This window comes from Penicillium bovifimosum (assembly GCF_028826915.1).
Source record: "Penicillium bovifimosum strain IBT 22155 chromosome Unknown utg000005l_segment0_segment0, whole genome shotgun sequence".
In the NCBI taxonomy this organism is placed as follows: Eukaryota; Fungi; Ascomycota; class Eurotiomycetes; order Eurotiales; family Aspergillaceae; genus Penicillium; species Penicillium bovifimosum.
The window spans coordinates 4,958,341-4,983,194 of NW_026622714.1; the positions used below are offsets into that span (position 1 = coordinate 4,958,341).

The following is a 24,854-nucleotide window of genomic DNA, read 5'->3' on the forward strand; positions in this document are numbered from 1 at the left end:
TAATTTCATAATCACGCCGGGGAGCTTATCGCTTATCGAAAAATTAGTGGGCTTTTTTTCTGGCGTATGGTGGGATGTACATTTTCGTCTGAGGCAATTGAGACATTCTATGTCAATCTCTTGTCTGCTCAATGGGAGTAGAAGCTGGCAATGTCTCTCCCGCTTGAGGTCAGTGTCGTCTTTCCGTAACCAAACTGGTGTCCCACTGACTCAAAGTGCAGCATGTTGACGCTTGTCTTCCAATACCCGCATTGAAGACGTATGTTTTGGATGATAGGCGTTATGTTTTTCAAAGTCAAGGCCCATTCTTCCGGGTGGTTGATGTGATCACTGGTGTTGTCGCTGCTCAGATCCAGACATTAAAGAGAAACGATATTCATGGCTTCATTACTTTGAATCAACGACGGGAGGATCGTGACCCATGTCATGTTCGAGTCGTTGTTTGGGGTGGTCGCTCAGTGCGAGCGATCAACGTCTCCTTGAGCTCTAACAATGAAATCGAATTGTCAATCTCCAGTGCCGAATACAATGCATCAGACTGGATTATGAGTGGATGCGCAGCGGCTGAAATCGGCCACTATGGGGCATTCCTCATCACCGCCAACAATGCACTCTTGAGTCTCGAGGTGCTTGACAGCGAGCTGCCCGGGGAAGAGATAGAGACGACGATATCCATATACCAGCTGGCGACAAGCGTAAAGTCTATCTTATACTCCGCTAACGTGATCGCTCTGTCTCCTTCCCATGTTCTCATTGCCGCCGGTACTGTTTTCGGAGAAATCATCGTTTGGTCGTGTTTTCTAAATGACTCCGGATCACACAGGGATAGTGCAGTTGCCTCCATTCACCATTTCTTCACGGGACACGAGGGTTCAATCTTTGATGTCCGCATTTCCCCACACATCCCGTCGCTGAATGGAGACCAGTCTGGTAGGCTACTGGCCAGCTGCAGTGACGATAGAACTGTGAGAATTTGGGATATATCAGATTGCGAACAAAAGACGGCACAGGATCCTTCTGCATATTCCACTGACGGCTTCGAGCTGCGAAGTACAGGTTTCGGTCTCGTCGATGCAGGCGCAGAACCCGTTGGATCTGAATCATGTGTTGTGCAGGAATTTGCCCATGCGGCCCGCATCTGGGGCGTCCATTTCAGGGCTATCCAAAATAACAAGCAAACCCACATTGGGCTGGTCTCTCGTGGAGAAGACTGCACATGTGTGATGTGGGATTTGAGCTGGCAGCAATCACTGGCAGGAACAAACGAGTATCGGCTCAGCCAGACTTCCTCGATACAACCACACATTGGAAAGCACATTTGGTCTCTGGATCTTTGCAGGATTGGCCCTGAGACTGTGGTTTACACCGGAGGTGCCGATGGTGCATTGAAAAGTTTTCCCATCAGAGAGAACGATGACGAACATTTGTGCAGTGGCTCGACTTCTTCTTTGCAGCAACCGTCTTTGCAACAGAAGGGGAAGAAGAAGCAGCCCACGGCTGATGGAGCGAAAGCCTTTGCATTTGTCTCTCGGGACTATCTTCTTCGCACTTCTACACTAGGCCAAATTCAGATTGGACATCTTGGGAAAACAGAGGAGAACTTCAACACTTGGGAAACACTATGCGAATCATCGGACCTCGGTTCCTTCAGTGTGATCACCGCTCTGCCTCAGAGGGGTCTGGCATTGATCGGTAATTCTGAAGGACTCATTCGACTCTACAATCACGCTGCAAAGTCAATCATCCCCGTTGCAAACGTGGGTAAAAGACCTCTCGAATTATTCCTCCTTGAGACTTCTGCCTCCAGACCTGATACCTCAAATACCTGCAGCGACCTTGCCTTCCTCGTCTGTTACCCCGTAGGAGATGAAATCACACTCGTGAAGGCCTCCAATTGGAGCACTGGTTCTCCAAATGCCGAATTAACCACCTTCAAACTGCCATCTTCATTTGTGGTTTGCAGTGCGTCTCTCATATTTGACGGCCGATATTTGAGTATTGGGTCAAAGCTGGGAGCCCTTGCTGTGTACAACACCTCCATGGCTGAAGCCGTGTTAGATCAGCGCCGTGTTCATGGCCGAGAGTTTGTCAATCACATCAGCGTGATCTCGTCCATTGTCACCGGTCACGACACAAGATCCGACTTTGTATTGACCTGTGGTCGCGATGGAACCTACTGTGTCCACGAGATGCAACTTTGCGAAAGTGACTGTGGTGCTGTGACCATGGAGACAGTACATCGCACAGCATCTATTACCGGTGGAAATATTGAAGGTGCTTATTTCGACGGGAACACAGGTGACTTGATGTTGTACGGTTTCAGATCCCAAGATTTCGTTCTGCGAAACGAATCAAAACTGACGGATATCGTCTCCATTGCTTCAGGCGGTTTCCGCCGCGCCTGGGACTTCATCCCAGCAACTAAAGACAGCAATGCTCTGTTCACGTGGAAAGATGGGACCTCTCTGATGACTACTCGCGTACGAGCCGGCGCTAGCACTTTGATTCGAGCGGGAGGCCATGGGCGGGAAATTAAAGCAACGGATTCTTTCAACGCGTCTGGTGAAGAACGATCTCTTCTTGCGACTGGTGCAGAAGACACCACTGTTCGTATCTTCACACCGACCTCGTCGGTGACTGCTAGTCCATGGGGAACCTTTGAATGCCTACGTGTCTTGGATACACATAAGTCCGGTATCCAGCAGGTGACTTGGTCTAAGGATGGGAAGTACCTGTTCACAAGCGCTGCGTACGAAGAGTTCTTTGTGTGGAGAGTCCGTACCATTCCCAAATTCGGCATTGCTACAAAATTGGTCGCTGCTAGTCCAAAGGATGATGTGCATTCAGATCTCCGGATACCGGGGTTCGATTTGCTGGAAGTGGAAGAGGTTGGAGGGGAGCAGGGCTTCCTCCTGTGTCTTGCTCTTTCAAACTCAGTCATCAAGGTAAGAATCGCATTCCGTTATAATATCTGCGAATGCTAACCCTACTGCAGGTCTTCCACTTCTCGCCATCTAATGGAGGTCAATTCACTCTCCTGGCTCGTGGCAAATACATGACCAATTGTTTGACTCAAGCGCACTTCTTGGTGACCAGCTCTTCCGTGAGCCTTATCACCGCCGCGACGGATGGCTACTTCACACTTTGGGACCTGACCAGCACAATTGAACCATTCTACACGATCACCCAGTCCACTCTCAAGGCGAAGCGAAAATTCGACGGCTCTTCCATCTCATCAGAAAATATCGCATGCGAAAATCGATACCAGATCCATTCCAACAGCATCAAGGGTATGCAAATAGTTCCCTTCTCCGACGCCGCCACAGTCGTTGTAGCTGGAGGTGACGATAACTCTCTATCTGTCTCCGTCCTACGCACAGACCCAGCAGACGCCGGCACGAATGCGCACGTAGCTACGGTTTCCATCCCGGATGCTCACGCTGCGGCAGTCACCACGGTGAAGGTTCTCAACCAGCAGATCTCTCGTGATGTTACATCGAACGCGGAATCTATCAAGATCACCGTGGCGTCCTCCGGTAACGACCACCGAGTCAAGGTATGGTCCATTACGGTGGACCCAACGGTACCTGGCACGCAGGGGATCGTTGTGAAGTTTTTACTGGACAGATACAGCTCTGTAGCTGATATCTCATCATTGGGACTTATCCATGGACCTGGACATTGCTCTCCCGCTGAGCGCCAAGTGTCTGGATCCAAAACAGACCAGGCTCAACTGGTGGTATGCGGTGTGGGCATGGAAATGTTTAGTGTCAAGGCTCAATGACCCCCGATATACTTGACGCTCATTTGATGCATGATGTACATACGACTCCGATCCAATATGAATATAGATGATACCCGAAATTCGATTCGGATCCACCGTGGCGACTGGCTTATTCCATCATTTAATCGCTGCATCCCGCTAATTGAAGCATTTGACCACATGAATATTCACTTAGAGATTGTTCTTCCCTTGGCCAATACCTTTCCTTCGTTCTTTCCCTTACAATGGTTCATTCCTTCCACCTACACACATTTGTTCGTTTACAACCCTCGCGGGGCCAACATTGGAAAGTACCAGGCATGACCGGTGACTTATGCAAGTGCGACCGAGGATGTCTTCCGGCATATTTTGCCTTAGTGGCGCCCTTAGGTGCCTTACCTACTGGTCTCAACTAGGACCGGAGGAAATCACTGGAAAAGGTATTCGGGCAAGGGAAAGACAAGTAGTATATTGGGGTTACGTCCAAGCGGCATGATCGGACTCGCATTTACAACATCACAGAATGGCAAAGCCATGACTGGAGTCACTGGACAGGGTTTTACTCCGGTGGGTTCGGGAAATATAACGAATTCCTCCGGTCCGGGCAGGATCGATCGCTTTATTGATGCCAAGGTTATATAGTAGCTTTTACCCCCGCAGTTTCGGACGATTCCCCGCGCAAACCTGGCCAGCTTTATGCAGGCTTAGGGCTACGGTTCGGAGAGATGTACCGATTGAGGAAATGATTAGCAAGATCAATGCAATGAACAGATTTACTGCTTCTAAACTACTCGTGGGCTTGCCTATGTCGTGTATACGAGAGATCGCGAACACAACATCACGAGGTTGCCACATGCATCAATGGGTACATGTAAAAACAGATATAAAGGATGAGTTTGAGAAGACATGCATGTTACTTTTCTCATATCCTCAGTATACACATAACAGACTCTTATTTGGCTCGTCTTCGTATATCATGAAGCATTTCATCAGTATAATTGTTGGCGCTGGGATTGCTTCGGCAGTTCCACTGCAGTCTCGAGCTACAGATACCTTTTTCTTCACATTGTAAGCGATAGGTAGCGACGGCTTCCATCAGGAACTGAGCTGAAAGTCATTCTCAGTGGTGATTCCTACACGATGACCAGCTTCGATGTCGGTGGCACACAGCCAACTGCCAAAAAACCTATGGGAAACCCAGCGCTGGGTGAGCGCCCACCACAACGGCACGCCAGCTTGACTGACTAGAAATGGATTCACAGGCACTGGTACAACCACTGGCGGCATCAACTGGGTAGGAGACTTGACCACGGTCAACAATGCATCCCTGGTCCTCAGCTACAACCACGCCGTGGGAGGAGCATCTATTGACAATTCTCTGGTCAATACCAATGTAGATGATATGGTAACGCAAGTCGGCGTATTCGAAACAACATACAGCGAGAAGCCTGCTTCTGCACCGTGGTCCTCGGAAAATGCAGTCTTTGGGTTCTGGATTGGAATCAACGAGTATTGCGCCCCAAGTTTCTGAATCCTGATCATTGACTACGCTAACAATCAACTGTAGCATTGGCTGGGCTTGGTCAAGCAACGAAGCTAGCCTCCTGGTTCCAAAGCTGATGGCAAGATACAAGGCTCTCGCTGAACAGATCTACACAAATGGCGGACGAAAGTTCCTCTTCCTCAATGTCCCAGCCGTGAGCAGATCTCCCCAAATACTCAATCAAGGCGCGGATGCTGCGAATGGCCACGCTGCGTGGGTCACAGCGTACAACACTGGGCTCAAGGCGATGGTGGATGATTTTATCGCAAGCAACAGCGGGGTGAGTGATTATTTTTGTCCATTTTCCCGTTTTGTATCGCTAAACCCAGCTCTAGACTACCACTGTTCTCTACGATACTTGGAACTTTATGACAAAGATCCTGGATGCTCCTGCGACTTATGGATTCTCCGATGCTACTTGTGTCAATGCTGATGGTGTCTCGTGTGTCTGGTGGAATGATTACCACCCAGGCTACAAATATCACCAATTGCAGGCTGCAGATATGAAACTGCAGATGCAGTCTCTTGGTGCTTGGTAGATCAAGCATGAGGGCGAAGTGTTAAGATCTACAATCTAAACGAGATCATGAAGGAGTTGTACAAATGTAGATTGTACTGAGCTATGAGAGCTGTAGAAGGAAGAAAGTGCGGAGCTATGATGTGGTGGGAAACGGACAGCATCATGTGACAGTGGGAGAACTCAAACACGAAGAAGTATTTGCAAGGCGTGGCATGGAAACGAACCTAACTCTCGATTAGCTGGATATACTGATCTGTTAGATGGATGGAATGGATGGGAGTGTCATTTTACTCTGGTTTTGACTATCAGGTTTCTAGTGGTCTCTGTTTCAGCTGTAGTGCGATCAACTTGCACATCTACGCACTTGACCTACGGAGATAGTTTGCCCCAATGCCCACCCACCTAGTTCTGTCGGTTTCGAATTTATTCTTCCTCTTAGACGAATGAAACATATTGTCGCAAGTAACTTGTCCTAACCTGCCCCAACCCCACTAGTGCCCTGCATTTTCAACAGCTAATAACGCCGATCGATGCCTGAAGCGCCACGGGCTTGCAGAGTGTCATTTCACTCGAAACCAAGCTATGCATATTCAAGCCACGTTTCTCTGAAGAAACGATAAAGCGGGTTATTATGGGGTATACACAATGCATAATTCTCCGTCGACACGGTTTAGGTGTTCCACTGTGTACTAACCGAACAATCGGGGGCATTGCCATCCTGGACATCCGTTTCGAATATGGTAGCCAAGGAGCACTATGTCTTGTTGCTAGTCGCTGTTCTATCCCATGTTGCCGTATGTCATATTGTCTTGCCATCAGGGACATAATGTGGTCTCAACAGCAGAGGATCTGCACAAGCTCCGTGTCCTTTTCTGCCACTAGTCCCTGACGTCCGTCTGAATGCACTCATTCAGGCTATTTTGGCAGTGATTGAAACGCCAAGTTTGATGGAGACGAGGGCTATAAAACGTTCAATTCCTGGTCATGACCTCCGGAATGTGGCATTGCTATCTTCACTTGAAGTTCCCCGATCATCCCTTGCTCCTCTGTTTGCTCTAGATTTCACTTATCTCTATACAACATAGAGATTCAGTCACCACCATGAGATTGGATCAGATCGCCCTCGTTGCCGCTGTGGCTGGATCCGCAGCAGCAGCTCCGAGCAAGAGCCATGCAAAGCGCGCGTCGCCCTTCCAATGTTCGTGTCCATGTGTTGGAGAGCTTCTCGATCATTATTTAACCAGGCGCACATTATAGGGTTCGGAGCAAGCGAATCTGGAGCTGAGTTTGGAGAGACCAATCTTCCTGGAGTTTATGTAAGTGGAGCAAAGATGGTACGTCACTAGAATATCCCGGCTAATGAGATTCTGGACAGGGGACCGATTATGAATTCCCCGATCCTAGTTCCATCCAAACATTGGCCGGCAAGGGAATGAACATCTTCCGGGTGCCCTTCAGGATGGAACGGCTGGCTCAAGGGTCCATGACCAGCGGGTTTGACGCGACCTATCTCGGACAACTGACCGACGTGAGTTATGCCACTTGCTTCAATCGAATATGCGGGCACTGACATAGTTGCAGACCATCAAGGCCATCAATGATGCGGGAGCCTATGCCGTGATTGACCCTCACAACTATGGAAGATAGTAAGTGACCGTGGTTTCACTCGTGTCCGGAGCGATTGACCCAAAGCTTATGCGCATAAACAGCAACGGGGATATCATTTCAAGCACCTCGGACTTCCAAACATTCTGGAAAAACCTCGCAGGCCAATTCGCTTCGAATGATCGCGTCATTTTCGACACAAGTCAGTAATCCAAACCTTTCATTGCACCGCAAGGTGCCCGCTAATGCAATGAACAGACAACGAATACCATGATATGGACCAGACCCTCGTACTGAACCTCAACCAGGCCGCCATTGACGGCATTCGCGAAGCCGGGGCCACAAGCCAATACATCTTCGTCGAGGGCAACTCCTGGACCGGCGCATGGAGCTGGACCGACGTGAACGACAACATGAAGGCCTTGACCGACCCTCAAGACAAGATCGTTTACGAGATGCACCAGTACCTCGATTCGGACGGGTCAGGAACACACGAGGAGTGTGTCTCGCAGACAATTGGCGAGGAACGTTTGACGTCCGCGACACAATGGCTGAAGGACAACGGCAAGGTCGCAGTCATCGGCGAGTTTGCCGGTGGTGTTAATGACGACTGCAAGGCGGCTATCACTGGCATGCTCGATTACATGGGTGAGAACTCTGATGTTTGGCTTGGAGCGGTGTGGTGGGCTGCTGGGCCTTGGTGGAACGACTATATGTACAGCATGGAGCCCCCCTCTGGAGCGGCATACACGGGCATGATGTCGACGCTCGAGCCATACTTGTTGTAGACATCCTCGATCGAGCGAACCTAGTGCGCGGTAGTGAGAGGTGCGAAGCTTGTCAATAAAAACTGCTTTTCTTACATGGTGACAGCCGACTAAAGTTCCAAGCTGTAGCCATAGTGCATCTGTTTGTTGTCATCATCAAATGTCATTCGATTAGTCGGGCATACCAAGGTACTTCATGGTCTGCCGGGCGCATGGTTCTGCCTAAAAGAATCCAACCGCAAGGTTGGAAAGCAGGCCCGAAAGCTTATCCTGACTGCAGAAAAGTCGATCTGGATTCTGGAGCTAGTAAAAATAGAACCAAGGCATCACAATTATTGAATGCCCTTCGAAGGGAGGGCGGAGTAAGCCAAGCGGATGTATCACAGGGAGATCAGTGTAGGCGGGACTCCGGAGATAGTGCCAAGAGAAAAAAACGGGGGAGCCTAGCACTGCACATTGCAGGCCTACGCGGTAGTTGTGAGGCTGCGCCAGCGGAAAATTTCGAAAGGTCCACAAGGCTGTTGAAGTCCAGGAAGAATGACGAAGCGCAGGTTGGGAACTCGCCTATTTTGGCCACAGGAATGATGATCCCGGGCGGTCAAGGCAGGGAAACATGAAGATTGACTTTGGTGCATTTGGTACCTTGTACTTAGTGATTGAACGAACATTCTCGGTTATTGGACGCATAACTGTCCTGCATAGATCTCGAGAATATGGTCAAGAAGCATTGCCAGCTTCATATCGTCAAGCTGCAATGAGATTCATCTGATTGTTGAAGTGGAAGTTGAGAAAGAACTGGAGACCCATGCCACTAGTCCCCAATAGGACTAGCGTAAGTCACAAATAGAAGCAAACGTGGCCATGTTGACGTGAGTTCATTGCCTCTGATTGGACCGATGATCCTGCGCCTCTTTCGAAGGAGGCTGGTGGCCTGTTAGTGCGAGGCTGTACTCCATCGGTAGGCCAAGTTTGTACATCGCAATTACATCCTGGGGAAGGATCATGCTTTATTAAATTGGGCTCCTGTCCCAATCTCACTTCTCTCATCCACCTCTCAACCTATATCACCTATTCCCAATACCCGTCTTTCCTTCCCAATACATCAAATTAAATCATCATGGGAAAAGCCGGCCGCGTTGCGTGTATCTTCACGCCCTATGTCTTGACCATCGCGTCATTGGTCTGCATCATTCTGGTGGGATTGGGTTGCACAAATGCCAGTTCCTCAACATTGAATAACTTATACTTCCTTCGCGTAAGTTTACGGTGATTGATTGTCAATTCATCTACTAACACCAACTTTTGATAGCTTGATCTCTCCGATCTAAGCACAGGATCTGCAACAACGTCAAAGATCGAAGATCTCCTCAGCGAAGCCCATATCACTTCCGTCAGTGCGGATGAGATCTCACAAACCATCAAAAAGTTCCAGGACGATGCCAACATCGCCGATTTCTACGACATTGGTCTCTGGGGTTACTGCAAGGGAGATACCACCAATGGCAAGGACAGCATCACCTCTTGCACAGAGCCCAAGGCCCAGTTCTACTTCAACCCGTCTTCAGTCCTGGGAGTGAGCGAGGAACAGCTCGACAAAGAGCTTGGTGATGACTTCCCCAAGATCATGAAGGTCTACAAGGCCGTTTCCAAGTGGATGTTCATCGCATACTTGGTAGCCTTCATTGCTACTGCCGCCCAGATCCTGGTCGGTATCATCGCCATCTTCAGCCGCTGGGGCAGCTGCGTCACCACCATCGTCTCGATTGTCTCCTTCCTCTTCACCCTTGCCGCATCCCTTACCTCGACCATCATGTTCTCAATCGCGAAGGGCTCCCTTGGCTCAGCTCTTAAAATCTACGGCGTCGAAGTGGACTTGGGCAAGAACATCTACGCCGCCACCTGGCTAGCAGTCGTTTTCTCTCTGGCCGCTACCATCTTCTGGATGTTCAGCACTTGCTGCTGCTCCGGTCGCTCACCCTACGGCCACAAGGACCGCTACAACACCCGCGGTGGCATCACTGCCGAGAAGGCTCCTTACACATACGAGCCTATCGGTGCCGCGCACCCTCCCTTTGGAACCCCGCAGCCCTACACTCCCCAGCATGGTTACTCAACCTCCTACCCTTCCCCTACTCATGGAAATGCCCCCATGAACAGCAACAACCAGCACTCGAGCGCCTACGAGCCCTTCCGTCACGCCTGAGCGGGGAAAAGGCGACTCACAGATTTCTCTGTACTACCCCATTGAAGCGACTTTAGACTGGTGATACCAAGGCGTTTGGGTGACTTTTTCATGTTTTTGATGACCATGCTATTTGATTGAACTTTTGATGATTACGATGCCATTTACACAGCGAGACTACTGTCTATTATGGGGGAAAGCTTGCACTTACGTACATTGTCCTGATTCCCCACAGAGGAATCCTTAGCATCAACTTGCAACTTGCCAATTCAATATAAAATCCATTCATGAACCAAGACGTTGCTCTTTCCATACCTAACACCAACATGACCCGAAGCGAGCGGCCCGTATAGCCCCAGCCTTATGCATTAGCCGGGGAAAGGACTGGCGTCCAATATTCGATACATGTAGTTTGAACACTATCTGATCTTGCTGTAGCAGGAATGGGCTGCCATCTAGATCGAGAGGTGTTTACCTACCTACGTCAAGTGAATTGTGAGAAAAGGTCGGGCTTGGAGAGGTGGACGGTGCGTCCACGCATTCATTCCATTGGGGTTCTTGGATTTACGGGTTTGACTTAAAAGGCGGTTCGTTTCGAGAACCAGCCCAATTTTTACTGGAGCATGATCAGGGGGTTAATAGAACATTGATTGATTGATAGTTGAGGTTTGAACACCATGGCTCCCGATAATAGCGTACATGAATTAGTCGACAATAAAATCATGAGATCAAATCTTGCCACCATTCGATTGCTTTCTGCAATAAGAATCAAGAAATATTTTGGTAGTAGAGATACACATAGGCATTGCATGGAACCAGCCGCTGCCCAGCCAGGTAGAAGAGGGAAAAAATAATTACAGCCCGAGAGGGTAAGATTGCCGAGATCAGATTCATTGGTAGTCAGGGTTCTTCGTCAGGTTATAGGTCGGACGACAAATAACACCTTTCGCGTCAACTTGAACCCTAGTCCCGCCACGGCGATTGATCTCCAGGAGGAGATTTTGGTCCTGGCGTGCCCAGGTCTTGAATGGAGTGTTGGGGTCATCGGACCAGACAGGACCGGTGGGGAATATGTTCGCGAGAGACCGGAACCAATTGCTGCGCTGCCTTGGTGGCTCGAGTTCGGACTCGCTGTCATGCAGGGCAGGTAGAATTGCGGACGGGGCAGGAGGGGGGCCAGCATCAGGCGATGGAGATATTCGGCGATAATCAGTTTCATCGCCGAGTTCGACGCTGGCAGCTTCATGGTATGAATGATCTGCATCCTCTGCATCCTGTGCATCGTCTGAATCCTGTGTATCGTTCCAGTCGTTTGTCTCGCGTCTATCTTGGGTCTCGTCGATCTCTTCCTTCACGACAATGTCCCGAGCATCAGGGGTATTGCAAATGTCATGTGAGCCAGGTTGCGTTGCGTCGACCATATCTTTATCTTTTTGATCGAGATGATTCGAACTGAACAGGGAGTCCATGAGGATGTTAGGACTATCGTTCACTTCTTCTTTGATTCGCGCTGCACCGGCGCTGGTGGTAGTCGAGGAGGGTGGGAGTATCTGCGTCGCAGTGGGCATATGTACATCTGGAACAGGCACATCGCCAAAGGACCGAGCATGGAGATTTGAGAAATTTTCAACGAGACTTCCTGTGAAGGGAGGGTTTGACCCTTCACCTTGCGCTGCATTATTCTGCAATACCGGTCTCCGGCTGGCCTTTGGTTCGCGGACCGACAGGCTTGCAGGTCGGGGAGTGACCGGCGAGACAGACTGGGACACAATCACGTCAAGTCCACGGGCTGTCAGGCTTCTCTTCTTGTGCTGAGGGCGTGAGAAATTAGTCCAGAAGAAGTCTTCGTAGCGCAATGTCTTCAATTTTTGGGATTCAAGCTCTGCGAGATGGCGCGGATATTCCAGAAGATGTTGAATGACAAAATCATCCCACAGAAACGATCGTTGCAGCATTCCCGCCTTCCTCATTGCCTGCAATCTCGAACACATTTCAGTGAAATGAGCGAAATCGCCAGTGTATGACGAATAGCCGTTGCGGAACTTCTCATAGATAGTCTGTGCTTCGGCAGACTGGTCGAGTTTGCCGAGGAAACCCTGCCGCCGCGCTACCAACTCAGAAGTTGGACTGTGAGGTGGCTCTTGACGGGTCTCGGTATCTTCCAGACCGGAAGAGATAGGAGGATCCTTGGGCAGCGGCTCTGCATGGATAGCAACACAGGCTGGAAACTCTCTCGGGGATGAGTCCAACACTTGCGATAATCCATTAAGAGAAGATATGGCCTTCGAAGAACCTTGGCTCTGGCCATGAACCTGAGACGCAGGCAGCGAGTGAACATTAGTATAGGGGAAGGACGAAAGATCATCGGAGGGATCCAAGTGAAAAATAGATGAGCCTCGTTGGCGCTGAGCTGGTCTTGATGAATCGAGTACGACGTCTGAGGATGACTGCGTTGGCATCTGCGGTAGTGGATACATGCTGCTTGACTGAGTTTGAGTGCCTAGGACATCCAATCGAGGCGACTCATCCTGCGAAATATGCATAGAAGGATTCGGAGCCTGTTGGGATATATGACTCTGCCCTTGGTTATCTTCTGAGCGGTATGTATTAGGGACTTCAGATAGAGATGACGTTTTGACAGCCTCAGAGGACGGCTGCTGAGAGTTCGAAAGCTGTAACGCAGTTGATTGCTTGTTTTGCCTCTCAGAATCCACAAACTTGTCATTGGCAGCAGATGTCTCAACATCTCGCTCGGGACTCAGACGGTTGATATTGACGACAGGTGTCTCCATTACCTGGATAATATTTGTAAAATCTGGGAGTGATGGGCCTGAGTTCGTAAGATCACCGGCATTTTGACTGCTTATCGGTACGTTCCCACCAAGAGCGCAGGGGACAGACGTTTCCATCTCGGTATCATCACTCTCATCATCGCTCGATTCGTCACGAAATACATGGCCGACCAAAGGGCCTGTGATGGATTGATTCTCGGGATACCTCTTTTGTATTGGAACTGGTGGTTGATTGCTAGATAAATTGAGCGACGTCTGCTCCTGGGCCCCTTCGTCATCAGGATTGTGGACCAATGACTCTGGCGACTTGGGGTTCTCTCTCATCCTTCCAGGCGGCCGATGAATTTGTTGCTCTGTCGGTATTGGAACATCTTTGGGGGCGGAAGAAGCACACTGATTCGCTATGTCTACCTCATCCCCTGCCGTAGCTTGGCTGACACAATGCCGAGTACCGCTTATTGTGGGGTTTTTAGTGGTCGCGCTTGTCTGTCTCGGGGGAGTAACGGTGTCTCGTGGAAGAGTATCTCGAGCGGGAGACCCAGCGGGAGACCCAGCGTCGGACTTAGGCCAGTCGGACTCAGGAACTTCGGACTCAGCGTCAGACTGAGTATCTTGAGGCGTCGGGGTGGGAGGATGTTCAGACAGTCTCTCCTGCCTTTCTGCCAAAAGTTTTCTTCGTTGCGAAACATCATTCCATTTCGTTAAAAGATAAGGCGGTACATTGCATAGCGGTCCAGATACACCGGGGCTTTGCGGGACCCAAACGAGCTGGTCCAAGAGGGCGGCCTGGTCTTTCGGGATTGTGTTCTCACACAAGTTTTTTATCATTCCCTCCCACGGATCTGTCGCAGAGACACGAAAAAGGTCAGCTGTAGTGGATGCAACATGTGGTTCCACGGATGGCGATACCTGATCGTTGTCCCCTTTCCCAGCTCCGGTCACATTCGTTGGCATCTTCGCGGATGACGGTACCTGATCGTTGTCCCCTTTCCCAGCCCCGGTCGCATTCGTTGGCATCTTCGCGGATGGCGGTACGTGATCGTTGTCCCCTTTTCCAGCTTCGGTCGCATTCATTGGCATCTTCGCGGATGGCGATACCTGATCGTTGTCCCCTTTCCCAGCTCCGGTCGCATTCATTGGCATCTTCGCGGATGGCGATACCTGATCGTTGTCCCCTTTCCCAGCCCCGGTCGCATTCGTTGGCATCTTCGCGGATGACGGTACGTGATCGTTGTCCCCTTTCCCAGGCCCGGTCGCATTCGTTGGCATCTTCGCGGATGGCGGTACGTGATCATTGTCCCCTTTTCGAGCTCCGGCCGCATTCATTGGCATCTTCGCGGATGGCGATACCTGATCGTTGTCCCCTTTCCCAGCCCCGGTCGCATTCGTTGGCATCTTCGCGGATGACGGTACGTGATCGTTGTCCCCTTTCCCAGCTCCGGTCGCATTCATTGGCATCTTCGCGGATGGCGATACCTGATCGTTGTCCCCTTTCCCAGCCCCGGTCGCATTCGTTGGCATCTTCGCGGATGACGGTACGTGATCGTTGTCCCCTTTCCCAGGCCCGGTCGCATTCGTTGGCATCTTCGCGGATGGCGGTACGTGATCATTGTCCCCTTTTCGAGCTCCGGCCGCATTCATTGGCATCTTCGCGGATGGCGATACCTGATCGTTGTCCCCTTTCCCAGCCCCGGTCGCATTCGTTGGCATCTTCGCGGATGACGGTACGTGATCGTTGTCCCCTTTCCCAGCCCCGGTCGCATTCGTTGGCATCTTCGCGGATGGCGGTACGTGATCATTGTCCCCTTTTCGAGCTCCGGCCGCATTCATTGGCATCTTCGCGGGTGGCGGCGGGACCTGATCGTTGTCCCCTATTCCAGCCCCGGTCGCATTCGTTGGCATCATTTCTCCAGTATCAGTGCGCTGTCTTTTAGAGGGTATTGTCAGTGCTGGACTGGATGGGCGTTGCGAATCCAGATCATCGTCATGGGCTTTCTGTGATGGTGCATCGGAACTGGCACGAGTCCTTTTCTTCGAGAGCCGCTGATCGGGCACCGCCGCGGACTTCACAGACGGACTACGCTCAGTCGAGTCATATGAAGAATACCCAGTTTGACTCGCAACCTCCGCAATGAGGTCAGCAACCCCTCGGCTAATGACTTCTTGGCTGAAATTGGAGTAAAGCGGCTTATCAGCCGAGGTACTGGTGTGTTCTGCAACGCCAGCCTTGTTCGCAATCACTCTGAAAGACTGTTGTTTTGGGGTTTTATCCCCATCCATTTCTTGTTTTGCCTCCGATCCTTGGGACTTGGCATTGGCAGAGCTGAATCTGCTTTGGCCTGGTAGTCCGTGGGACTCTGTAAGCACTGCAATCGCTGAGTCGCGATTTTGATTTGTCCGAGATGGAGCAAGAAGCCCTAGAAGCTCCGATGGCCCATTGCGAGAGACGCGATTGGCCAATGAGTTATCCTTCGGCATGCCAGGGTGGACATCGGACGGATATCGGGAGACCAGCAACCGAGATACCGAACTGTCTGCAGCTTGATTTGGTAGCATCGAGTTATCCTGTTGAGAGGCAAATGAGTCGGCCAAGGACACGTTGTTGTGGCCATTGGAACCCGCGTGCACCGAGTTGTTGCGACCTTTCTCAAATGCTGCAGTCATCAAGGCTCTGAGGTTAGGTGCTTTCCTAAGCTTTGGTTTGGGTACATCCCCCCTTGAGATCGCATTGTGATGAATTTGGAAGCGATTAACGTGGAGGAAGATTTCTGGTAAAGACCCTGTGTACGGAAGAACCAGCTTGATATCGGAAAGTTCAACCAAATGCCTCGGCCCTCCTTTGACCGGCGGGGGGCAAGGTGATGTTTCTCCCTGCAAATCTGGCGATTCAATTGAAATGAATGCATCAATTTGATTTTGTGTATCGGTAAGCGTAACGCGATGGCGGTTGTCTCCCTGGCCCCACTAAGGCACATGATATTCAAAATTAGCGACCAATCTGTTATTACACCTGCTGCGAAAGTCTTACCGACACGACAATGGCTGTCTTCACCTGCAAATCGCTGTTACTGAAGCTGAGGCAGTTCTCAATGTCATCAACCAGGATTGCATCGTCATTGGTTTGACCGAGGTAGGATGCCAGACATTGTTCGGCCGCAGCCGCGATCCAAGGTTTCACTGGATTCATCGTGCGAATCCAGGCATGTAATGCAAGTAGCGAGAATCATATGGGTCGTAGCTATTTGGTGAGTAAGAAGTGGTGCGTTGCCCCAGAGTGGCCAGTGTGTACATGTTACTAGCAAGAAAGAACTTGACACCACGTAAAAAATGGCACCGCTCAACCGCGTCTTATCGATAAGCAGCCCGTGAGAGACGCGACCTGCTTACTCAGCAACAACACGTCATTTGAAGTGCGGAGGACAAAGAACGATCTACGGTTGTTTTCGAAACAGTTTCTTTGATCTAAACGTATGAAATGACAGTTCTTTCAACCCTCGAGAGTTCACCGTCCTCAGACCCCGAGCATATCCCCCAGTCGTGCCTCGAATGACCGGTCATCCATCCTGCCCATATCCTCCGTCGGGATAACCTGGGCTTTCTGCCTAGATCAGTCATGGAGTCTCAGCAGTCCCGGGACTCACGCAGTACATCTGTGTCTTCGAATTCCCTGCCTCTTGGGCGACCCGAGTCCCATGGTTCTGGCATCGCCACTCTGACGGAACGAGAATCAATGAATGCAGCTCTGGACAACTACCATAACGCAGCATACCAGTCTGGATCGCTCACCCTCTTCAACGAGTTCACTAGTCCACCCGACCCCGCCACCACGTCCGATGAGAAAGGCCTGTCCGAGGAACTTCATGGAGGTCTGAGTGGCTTGTATAGTCGCTTCAGGACCTCCGTTGGAGGAGTGAGGGATATCGTTGGCGGCGGCGGGAAATCAACCGACAAACCCGCTACAGAGATTTCGGTCAAGAGTCCTGTTTCTGAACATCCGATAGCGAAATCTCTCTCAGACCCAGCTACAAGCTTCGCAGATTATCCACCATCACACCCCAACTCCTCACAGGGATCAAGACTCCACTCGCCTGTCGTTCCTAACTTTCACTCGCATCAAGAGGGTTCGCCGCAACAACACCTGGGAAAGAGGTCGAGGATATCTTCAAAAAGTGGAAGCACATCCTCTAAGGCCTCTGTGCCGCCAACCCCGGGAAACAACCCTAATATTACAGCGTTGACCAAAGACACCGGTAGTGCCACCGGGGCAGACCCTACAGTCACCCAGCTTCATGTGAATGTAATAGGGAGTTCCGAGCGCTCGAGGAGTAGCTCTGTGAATGTTCCGTTACAGAACGTGCATGCTGCAGACTCGGCAAGTGTTGGAGGCAAGGGAGGCCGTGTGGATCTTTCCATGAGTCAAGCGTCCCCTTCATTACCCCAGGACCTTTCCGGTTCCCCAGCTCCCTCCGCAAAAACTCACGGTAGCCGCCAGGAGGACTCAGCCTCCAAAGAACCTTTCTTTTCAGCAAACCGTCCTGCGGATGATCAGTCTCGGCAGTCGGTGGGCTCTACAGATCAGCAGAAGCTGCCAGAAAACAGATCTCAACCAGCTATTATGCGGAATCCCAAGCAAGCTGACCCTAGTCATGACCTTATGGCGCAGCGCTCAGGAGAGAGGTCGAGTTCCCGAACATCTTTCCCCTACGAAGATTCGAGAGCGTCGGTTTCTGCCTCAACTAGTTTGTCAAAGCTGTCTTCTCATGATGGAGTACCACGTCCTGCCGATAAGCTCCGATCTAGCATGATGAAAAGTGCTCCCAGCGGCGACAGCAAGTTCAATGAACACTCAAAGGCTATGGCTCCTGGCAGAACCAATGGCCAATCAACTTCCTCAACCCGGCTAGGGCGGTTGCCTGGCTACGTGATGTCACGAGCCTCCACAGCTGAAACCACTACGACGGTGTCTTCCTTGCCTCCGTTGAACACTTCATTCGATACAACTGCTAGTCAATTCCTTCAGGCCAACCGCCGAGCCCCCGCCGGGGGTGACGGTGTCTTCTCGCAGCTGAAAAGTAAGTTGCTTAGCAGGGACTTCTGGATGCGCGATGAGAACGCAAAAGACTGCTTTCACTGCGGAGAACCATTCACCACCTTTCGCCGAAAACACCATTGTCGAACTTGTGGTCAAATCTTTGATTCGAAATGCACTGTACTTATCTCAGGAATACGGTTCGGACAACCTGGAAATATTCGAGTTTGCAACCCATGCGAGAAGATGATCAATGCTCATGATGACGATTCGTCTGATTTCTCCGACAGCGAAAGTCCCACAGTTCCTAATCCCCGGGTTTCCGAACTCAACTGGAGCGCTACTGCCAGGGCCTCATCGGCTGATGATGACGATTCATCTTCAGTTGTGTCACAGTCGATTGATAACGTTTTGAGGACCCCGACAATGGCTATACCAGCCACCAGACGTGCTGGGGAGGGACACAACCGCCGCTCGGCCATTCTTGAGATTGATTCTGATCGCCCTTTGGCACGGCCGACATCGTCGCGCTCCCTGCGGTCCTCGCTGGGGGGAAGGCCGCACTCCGTCAGCCACAAACGTCATCACTCTCGCCAGCAATACATCCGAGGCTTCAAACCATCTCATGAAGATCGCGCCCCCTTTCAACGTCGACATGGGGATGATGCGGATTCTGAATCCCGGCTTCCTGCTTTTCATAAAGACAATATTATTGACCCTGATCTTGCTCAATATCTTTCGGATGACGCATCCAGTGGTGATGAACAGCCAAGTCTCTTGTCTGCCGTCTCTGAAGGTGCTCTGTCCAAGAGTGGGGGTGAAAGTGAGAGGGCCTCTTTTGGGGGGATCCTTGCCGCCATGAAGAAGAGCAAGTCGCCTTTCGGAGACCGAAGCTTCGTTCATATGAACCGAGAAGCAGATGAAAGTTCCGTCACCAGTTCAAGAGCCGTGAACTTGCCTCGACTTTCTCGGCGGCGAAACCTGAGTGTTGCTAGCAGTCTTCACCCGCGCCATTCACCCAGAACATCAAAAGACAATATGCTATCTCACGACGCCTCAATTCCAGCTATCTGTTTGCCTCCCGATTCAAAGCAGACCGGCTTCAAGATGACCCGGAGTTCATCAATGAGGGGCAATGAAGCGCCGCCGGTTGAACTGAACCGAGCCAGTCTGGAACATGTGCGAAAGCTTCTCCGCCAGCTGCTTGTAGAGGCCACTGTACCCCACGTCGACAGCTGGGAGAATGCCTTAATTCCGATTCTGTTGAAGGCAGGCGACGAAGTTGACCCAGATGTCCAACATGGGGATGACATGGACATTCGACATTATGTCAAATTGAAGAAGATTCCTGGCGGCCGGCCTGGCGACACTTCTTACGTATCGGGTCTCGTTTTTACGAAAAACTTGGCCTTGAAAGGCATGTCACGAAACATCCCACGCCCGAACATATTGATCATTACTTTCCCTCTTGAATATGCTCGGCAACAACAGCATTTCATGAGTCTGGAACCAGTCATCAGACAAGAGCGTGAGTTCCTGGAGAACTTAGTCAGTCGGATCTCAGCATTACACCCAAACTTGCTGTTGGTCGAGAAGACTGTTTCTGGTCTAGCACTTGGCCTCCTTGAGCAGGCCGGGATTGCGACTGCATACAACGTGAAGCCATCTGTTCTTGAGGCCGTATCGAGATGTACGCAGACTAGAATTGTGACCTCTATGGACAAGCTCTTGACGACCACATTGCATAGTGATTGCAGCAGCTTCGATGTGAAAACCTACGTTCATAGTGGTCGGAAGAAAACGTATATGTACATTTCCGGCTGCCCGAAAGAGCTGGGATGCACTATTGTGCTGCGCGGAGGAAGCGATGAAGTTCTCGGGAAGGTCAAAAGAATCACAGAGTTCATGATCTACGTTGTTTACAATTTGCGTCTGGAAACCTGCGTCATGCGAGATGAATTCGTGCAGATACCGAACACTTCAACAGAAGGCACAATGGCCGTGACCGATGCAGATGGGGCGTGCAGTCCACCACTCATGACTGGCGAAGGCAGCGGACGACCGGTCGATTCATCTATCACTCAGAAAGCAATAGCCGAGAAACTTAGCGAAATGCCTGATAGCCAAATCCTCGTTAACACGGATGCGGCAGACGTTCCGGACAATATCCCAATGCCAACTTATTATGACGATATGGTTCAGGATTACAAAACAAAGATTTTGTCCGCCTCGCCATTCGTGAAATTCGAACCTCCCTATCTCCTAATGCGTGCACGCGCAATGGAGCGCAGACTGGCATATTTGAAATTTCTTCGTGATCGTGACGGCCATTCTGATCAGAGCACCGATGAAAAACTCAAGCCGCAGGAATTTTTCCTCATCACCCCGGAGATGGTTCGTCAATCGCCGCAAGACGCCCCGGCGAAAGTTAAAGAAGTATTGCGAGCGGCGCATGACGCTGAGTACGACCGAGCCCTGTATCACTATCAAACCCAAAAACGTCAATGGGAAGCCTATGTGGCAGGCAATGCCAATATGTTCGATCCCTATGCACACCAGAATCTGGTAATTCTATACAGTCTCGTGTGCACAACGACGTCAGTCCCCTGCTCAGGGCCAGATATTTTCGCCCTAGAGTTCTACAATGAGCATGGAGATGACACGATTTTCGAGTCGGATCTTACACTTGGGCAGTATGTCGAGGACCTCTGTCTCACAGCAAACGCGGTGTGCACAGTCAACGGCTGCGAAAAGCGCATGTTTGAACACCACCGACAGTACGTCCATGGTGAGGCCCAGATAAGCGTCCTGGTACAGCCTTACCCTCCCAAGCTCCTTGGGCTTCACGATGTTATTCTAATGTGGAGCTGTTGCAAAATCTGCGGCAATGAAACTCAACCCTTACCCATGTCCAAAAGCACATGGAAGTACTCATTCGGAAAATACCTAGAGCTGTCTTTCTGGGGCAGGAACTTGCATGCTCGCGCTGGGGTCTGTCCTCATGATTTACAGCGGGACCACCTCCGCTATTTCGGCTTCAAGGATGTCGCTGTGCGAGTCCAGTATGACCCCGTCCGTCTCCTGGAGATCATCGTCCCACGGCCTCGGGTTACATGGAAGGTGGACAATGATTTGAAGCTGAGGAACGAAGTCTATTTGCGCACCGAGAAACGTCTTACCAAGTTCATGACATCAGTTCAAGACCGTTTGAAAGGCATCAATGTCGAGAGCGTTGTCCCCGAGCTGGTTGAGAGTTGCAAGAAGGAGATCGATGCTTTAATCAAGAAGGGCCACCAAGACCATAACTCGCTTATCCAGCAACTACAAGACAAATACACAAGTTCCCGCTACTGGGAGATCATACCGCTGAATGAGGTTCTGCGAGCCGTTCAAGAAAAGGTTGTTGAATGGGATACGACATTCGCCGAATTCGAGAAGAGCTTCTTCCCATCCGAGAAAGACATCAAACATATGGCAACACTGCAGCTCAAGAAGATTTTCCTAGACAAAGATGCAACCTCGGTGTCCCCGGAGGACGCCCTCCAGACGCCTGCCGACGCACAAGATGAAAACAACCAGGCAGCGGACAGGCCGCGAATGATGCGCCGCATGACACTATCCCCAGAGAAGGCGCAGAATGTCCTAGTCTCCGTTGTTGAAGAGCATGCTGGCAAAAAGCACCGCGAGGAACTCCAAAGGTCCGGGCTGCCGTCCCCTGTAGCTCTGTCTGAGAAGGCGACTTTGTCACCCGATGCAGTCGAGGGAACCAGATCCTCGCCCCAGGATGAGGTCGTTTCACAAGATGAAGTTCGTCACCTCGACCTGGCTGTTCCTACAGGGCAATCGGAACGCAGCCCCGTCGATCCATCTGCCGTTCCAAACCAATTTCAATTCAATGCCGATCTACATACGGTGGTTCCTGATGATGGATCATCAGATGTGCCTCCATCGGAACTCCCTGAAGCTCTCGATCAAGGAATCAATAATGATGTTGAAGGAGAGATCTCTGACATGCCGAGCACTCCAGTGCGTCGGCCTTCGGCCATCCCGAGGCCTACTGAAGCGGCCTTTCGACGCTCTGGGAAGACAAAATCACCTCCATTGCTGCGTACTCAATCCCAGCCCGCGAATATACCACGGCCATCCAACAGCGTTCCAATACCGGGCCTGAAAACGGCATCCACCAATCCGATTGAGCCAGAAAAGACTGCAGGCCAATCGCCTACGAAGCAGTCAGACAGGAAATTGAGCGATCGTTTGGGTTTGAGTTCCCTTAAAAGCGCTCGTTTCAGCTCGGGTCACTCGCTCATCCCACGCTCGACTCCAGGCAAAAGGGGAAGCTCGCGGGTTTCCAATCTCGCTAAGCATTTTGAGCAATTGAGCCGCGAATTTGAGAAGGAACGACAGCGTGAAAGGCGTCAACGCGCTGCCAAGGGTACGCATTCGCGGGCATTCCCGCTGGCATCGTCGAAACCTATTGTGGAGGTCTATCAGAATGTCCGAGAGGCTGTCGAAGAACGTGAACCACCGGTAGACAGTGACGTATCTTTGCCCACGGCCCCAGGTATTCCTACGGATGACATGAGTCGCAAGAGCGAGGAACTATTGGATCACCACACAATTTCTGAAGATCATGACCCCTCCCCGCCAGACGAAATCCCAGATGAACCTGTGGAGGTAGAGGACGCGCTTCGTTCTGACCATCATCTATTGTTTGATGGCGAAGCAGACGAACCTCAAAGTGATGAAGAACGAAACACGGCAGGAGACCTCCATCCCGTGGATTCGCATGAAGAGACCAAACACTTAGCAGAGGACGATTCAATTGATTTTAAAGATCTACCCAAGCATGAGCGCACCACTCTTCTGAAAATGCTAACGAACTTTTGGTCTGAACGTTCTGCGAGCGGATGGGCGTCTCTTGAGTATCCCCTCAGTGTCATGGATCATGTCTTCGCTGATTGTGATATTATCGTTCGTGAGGATGAACCAAGCTCGCTGGTTGCGTTCGCATTGGACTCTTTCGACTACAAAGAAAAGCTTTCAAGCATTCAACGGCGCTTCGATGAAGGGGACAAGCAAAACCCGCACTCTGGGAATGACGATGAGGCCACGAACGAAGCACGAGTCGAGCATGCTCTCTTGCGACCGACGGGCACGCACCTCAAGTATCAATTCCAAGAAGGCCCGGCCAAGATGCTGTGCAAAGTCTTCTACGCTGAGCAGTTCGATGCTCTGCGACAGAAGTGTGGAGTTGCCGATCGGATTGTCGAGTCGCTGTCTCGATGCGCAAAATGGGACTCGAAGGGTGGCAAGACGAAATCTTTGTTCCTGAAGACCCTTGACGACCGATTCATTCTCAAATCACTATCGCCAATTGAGACACAAGCCTTCCTCAAATTTGCGCCAGCATACTTCCAAATTATGTCTGAAGCTTTGTTCCATGAGCTTCCTTCCGCAATCGCCAAGATGTTTGGTTTCTACCAAGTCATCATCAAGAATCCAGTCACAGGAACCGAGTTCAATTGGTATTTGCTGCTCATGGAGAACCTGTTCTACGATCGCGTCCCCACGCGCATCTTCGACCTGAAAGGCTCGATGCGAAACCGCAAAGTGGAGAGCACGGGTGAACGAGACGAGGTCTTGTTGGATGAGAACATGGTGGATTTCATCTACGAGACACCTCTCTTCGCGCGCGAGCACTCGAAGAAACTTCTTGGCCAAAGCGTGTGGAATGATACTCTCTTCCTAGGTCGCCAAGACGTCATGGACTACTCACTCATGATCGCTATCGATGAGCCCCGTAACGAGCTCGTGGTAGGCATCATCGACTGTATCCGCACCTACACCTGGGACAAGAAACTCGAGTCCTGGATCAAGGATAAAGGGTTTGCTGGCGGCGGTCGCAATCGGCCAACTGTCACAAGTCCACGGGAATACAAGGGCCGTTTCCGTGAGGCAATGGCCAGATACGTACTCCAAGCTCCAAGGTATGTTGATGTGGCATCTCTGAATTCTGAAATTGAGAACTGACAGGATTAGCTGCTGGCATCAATTCCAATCAAATGCCGTCTACCGCTATGACAATCTCACCGCCGAGATTGAAAATGTTGAGGGCAGCGCAGGTATGGAAGAGGCTGTCTAGACGCGCTCCTTTGGCCTCTGATACTTTTTTTCTTTCCACTTGTACCCATGACTCACCCACGTTAATGACTTACGACTGATGATGATGCATTTATGCTATGATATGCGCGTTTCCTCTATTGGAGGTTGCTTCTGAAGCATTTTGCGAGCATTCATTACATTTTGCGGATGCCATTGCATGCAAGGCCTGATTGTGTTTACTTCCCAGCGCATATCTGATTTACAAGGGGAACTATATGGAGAGGCGCAGCAGAGGGTGTTGCTTTCGTTCATTGCAATCCATTCCATTTTCCTTTTCTTTCCAGTCGCTCATGTCATAGGTCGTAACCTTCCCAGTAGCCATTTGTAGTGTAAAGGAACGATATCATTGTCCGCTTTCGAATCCAGACTTGATATAAGGAGCAGTAGTAAGGCAGTATATGTACAAATGCTATATGTCCAGCCGGCGAACACAAGTTTGTGCACAAGCAAATTATCCCTTTCGGCGAAATGCCCATTATCTCAGGCAT

The 24,854-nt window shown here is 50.8% G+C and overlaps 6 protein-coding genes across 6 annotated transcripts; 5 read left to right on the forward strand and 1 right to left on the reverse strand.

The window, feature by feature from the left end:
* Window positions 1-150: 150 nt before the first annotated feature.
* N7515_007101 (tRNA (34-2'-O)-methyltransferase regulator RTT10) lies at window positions 151-3,784 on the forward strand (the record flags this gene model as incomplete). The annotated part of the gene is made up of 3 exons (XM_056667845.1): window positions 151-168; window positions 222-2,945; window positions 2,996-3,784. 3 exons carry the CDS (start codon window positions 151-153, stop codon window positions 3,782-3,784), a joined length of 3,531 nt encoding a protein of 1,176 aa, XP_056521441.1.
* Window positions 3,785-4,739: 955 nt separating this feature from the next.
* Window positions 4,740-5,845, forward strand: N7515_007102 (SGNH/GDSL hydrolase family protein; the record flags this gene model as incomplete). Its single annotated transcript, XM_056667846.1, has 5 exons — window positions 4,740-4,831; window positions 4,888-4,970; window positions 5,026-5,272; window positions 5,331-5,586; window positions 5,642-5,845. 5 exons carry the CDS (start codon window positions 4,740-4,742, stop codon window positions 5,843-5,845), a joined length of 882 nt encoding a protein of 293 aa, XP_056521442.1.
* A 1,082-nt stretch (window positions 5,846-6,927) lies between these two features.
* N7515_007103 (glycoside hydrolase family 5 protein) lies at window positions 6,928-8,219 on the forward strand (the record flags this gene model as incomplete). The annotated part of the gene is made up of 6 exons (XM_056667847.1): window positions 6,928-7,024; window positions 7,084-7,142; window positions 7,202-7,354; window positions 7,408-7,472; window positions 7,536-7,633; window positions 7,690-8,219. 6 exons carry the CDS (start codon window positions 6,928-6,930, stop codon window positions 8,217-8,219), a joined length of 1,002 nt encoding a protein of 333 aa, XP_056521443.1.
* A 1,096-nt stretch (window positions 8,220-9,315) lies between these two features.
* N7515_007104 (SUR7/PalI family protein) lies at window positions 9,316-10,401 on the forward strand (the record flags this gene model as incomplete). Its single annotated transcript, XM_056667848.1, has 2 exons — window positions 9,316-9,453; window positions 9,508-10,401. The coding sequence occupies 2 exons, from the start codon at window positions 9,316-9,318 to the stop codon at window positions 10,399-10,401; spliced, it is 1,032 nt and encodes a 343-aa protein (XP_056521444.1).
* An 869-nt stretch (window positions 10,402-11,270) lies between these two features.
* N7515_007105 (uncharacterized protein) lies at window positions 11,271-15,836 on the reverse strand (the record flags this gene model as incomplete). The annotated part of the gene is made up of 1 exon (XM_056667849.1): window positions 11,271-15,836. One exon carries the CDS (start codon window positions 15,834-15,836, stop codon window positions 11,271-11,273), a length of 4,566 nt encoding a protein of 1,521 aa, XP_056521445.1.
* A 949-nt stretch (window positions 15,837-16,785) lies between these two features.
* Window positions 16,786-24,346, forward strand: N7515_007106 (1-phosphatidylinositol-3-phosphate 5-kinase FAB1; the record flags this gene model as incomplete). Its single annotated transcript, XM_056667850.1, has 2 exons — window positions 16,786-24,191; window positions 24,244-24,346. The coding sequence occupies 2 exons, from the start codon at window positions 16,786-16,788 to the stop codon at window positions 24,344-24,346; spliced, it is 7,509 nt and encodes a 2,502-aa protein (XP_056521446.1).
* Window positions 24,347-24,854: the final 508 nt, after the last annotated feature.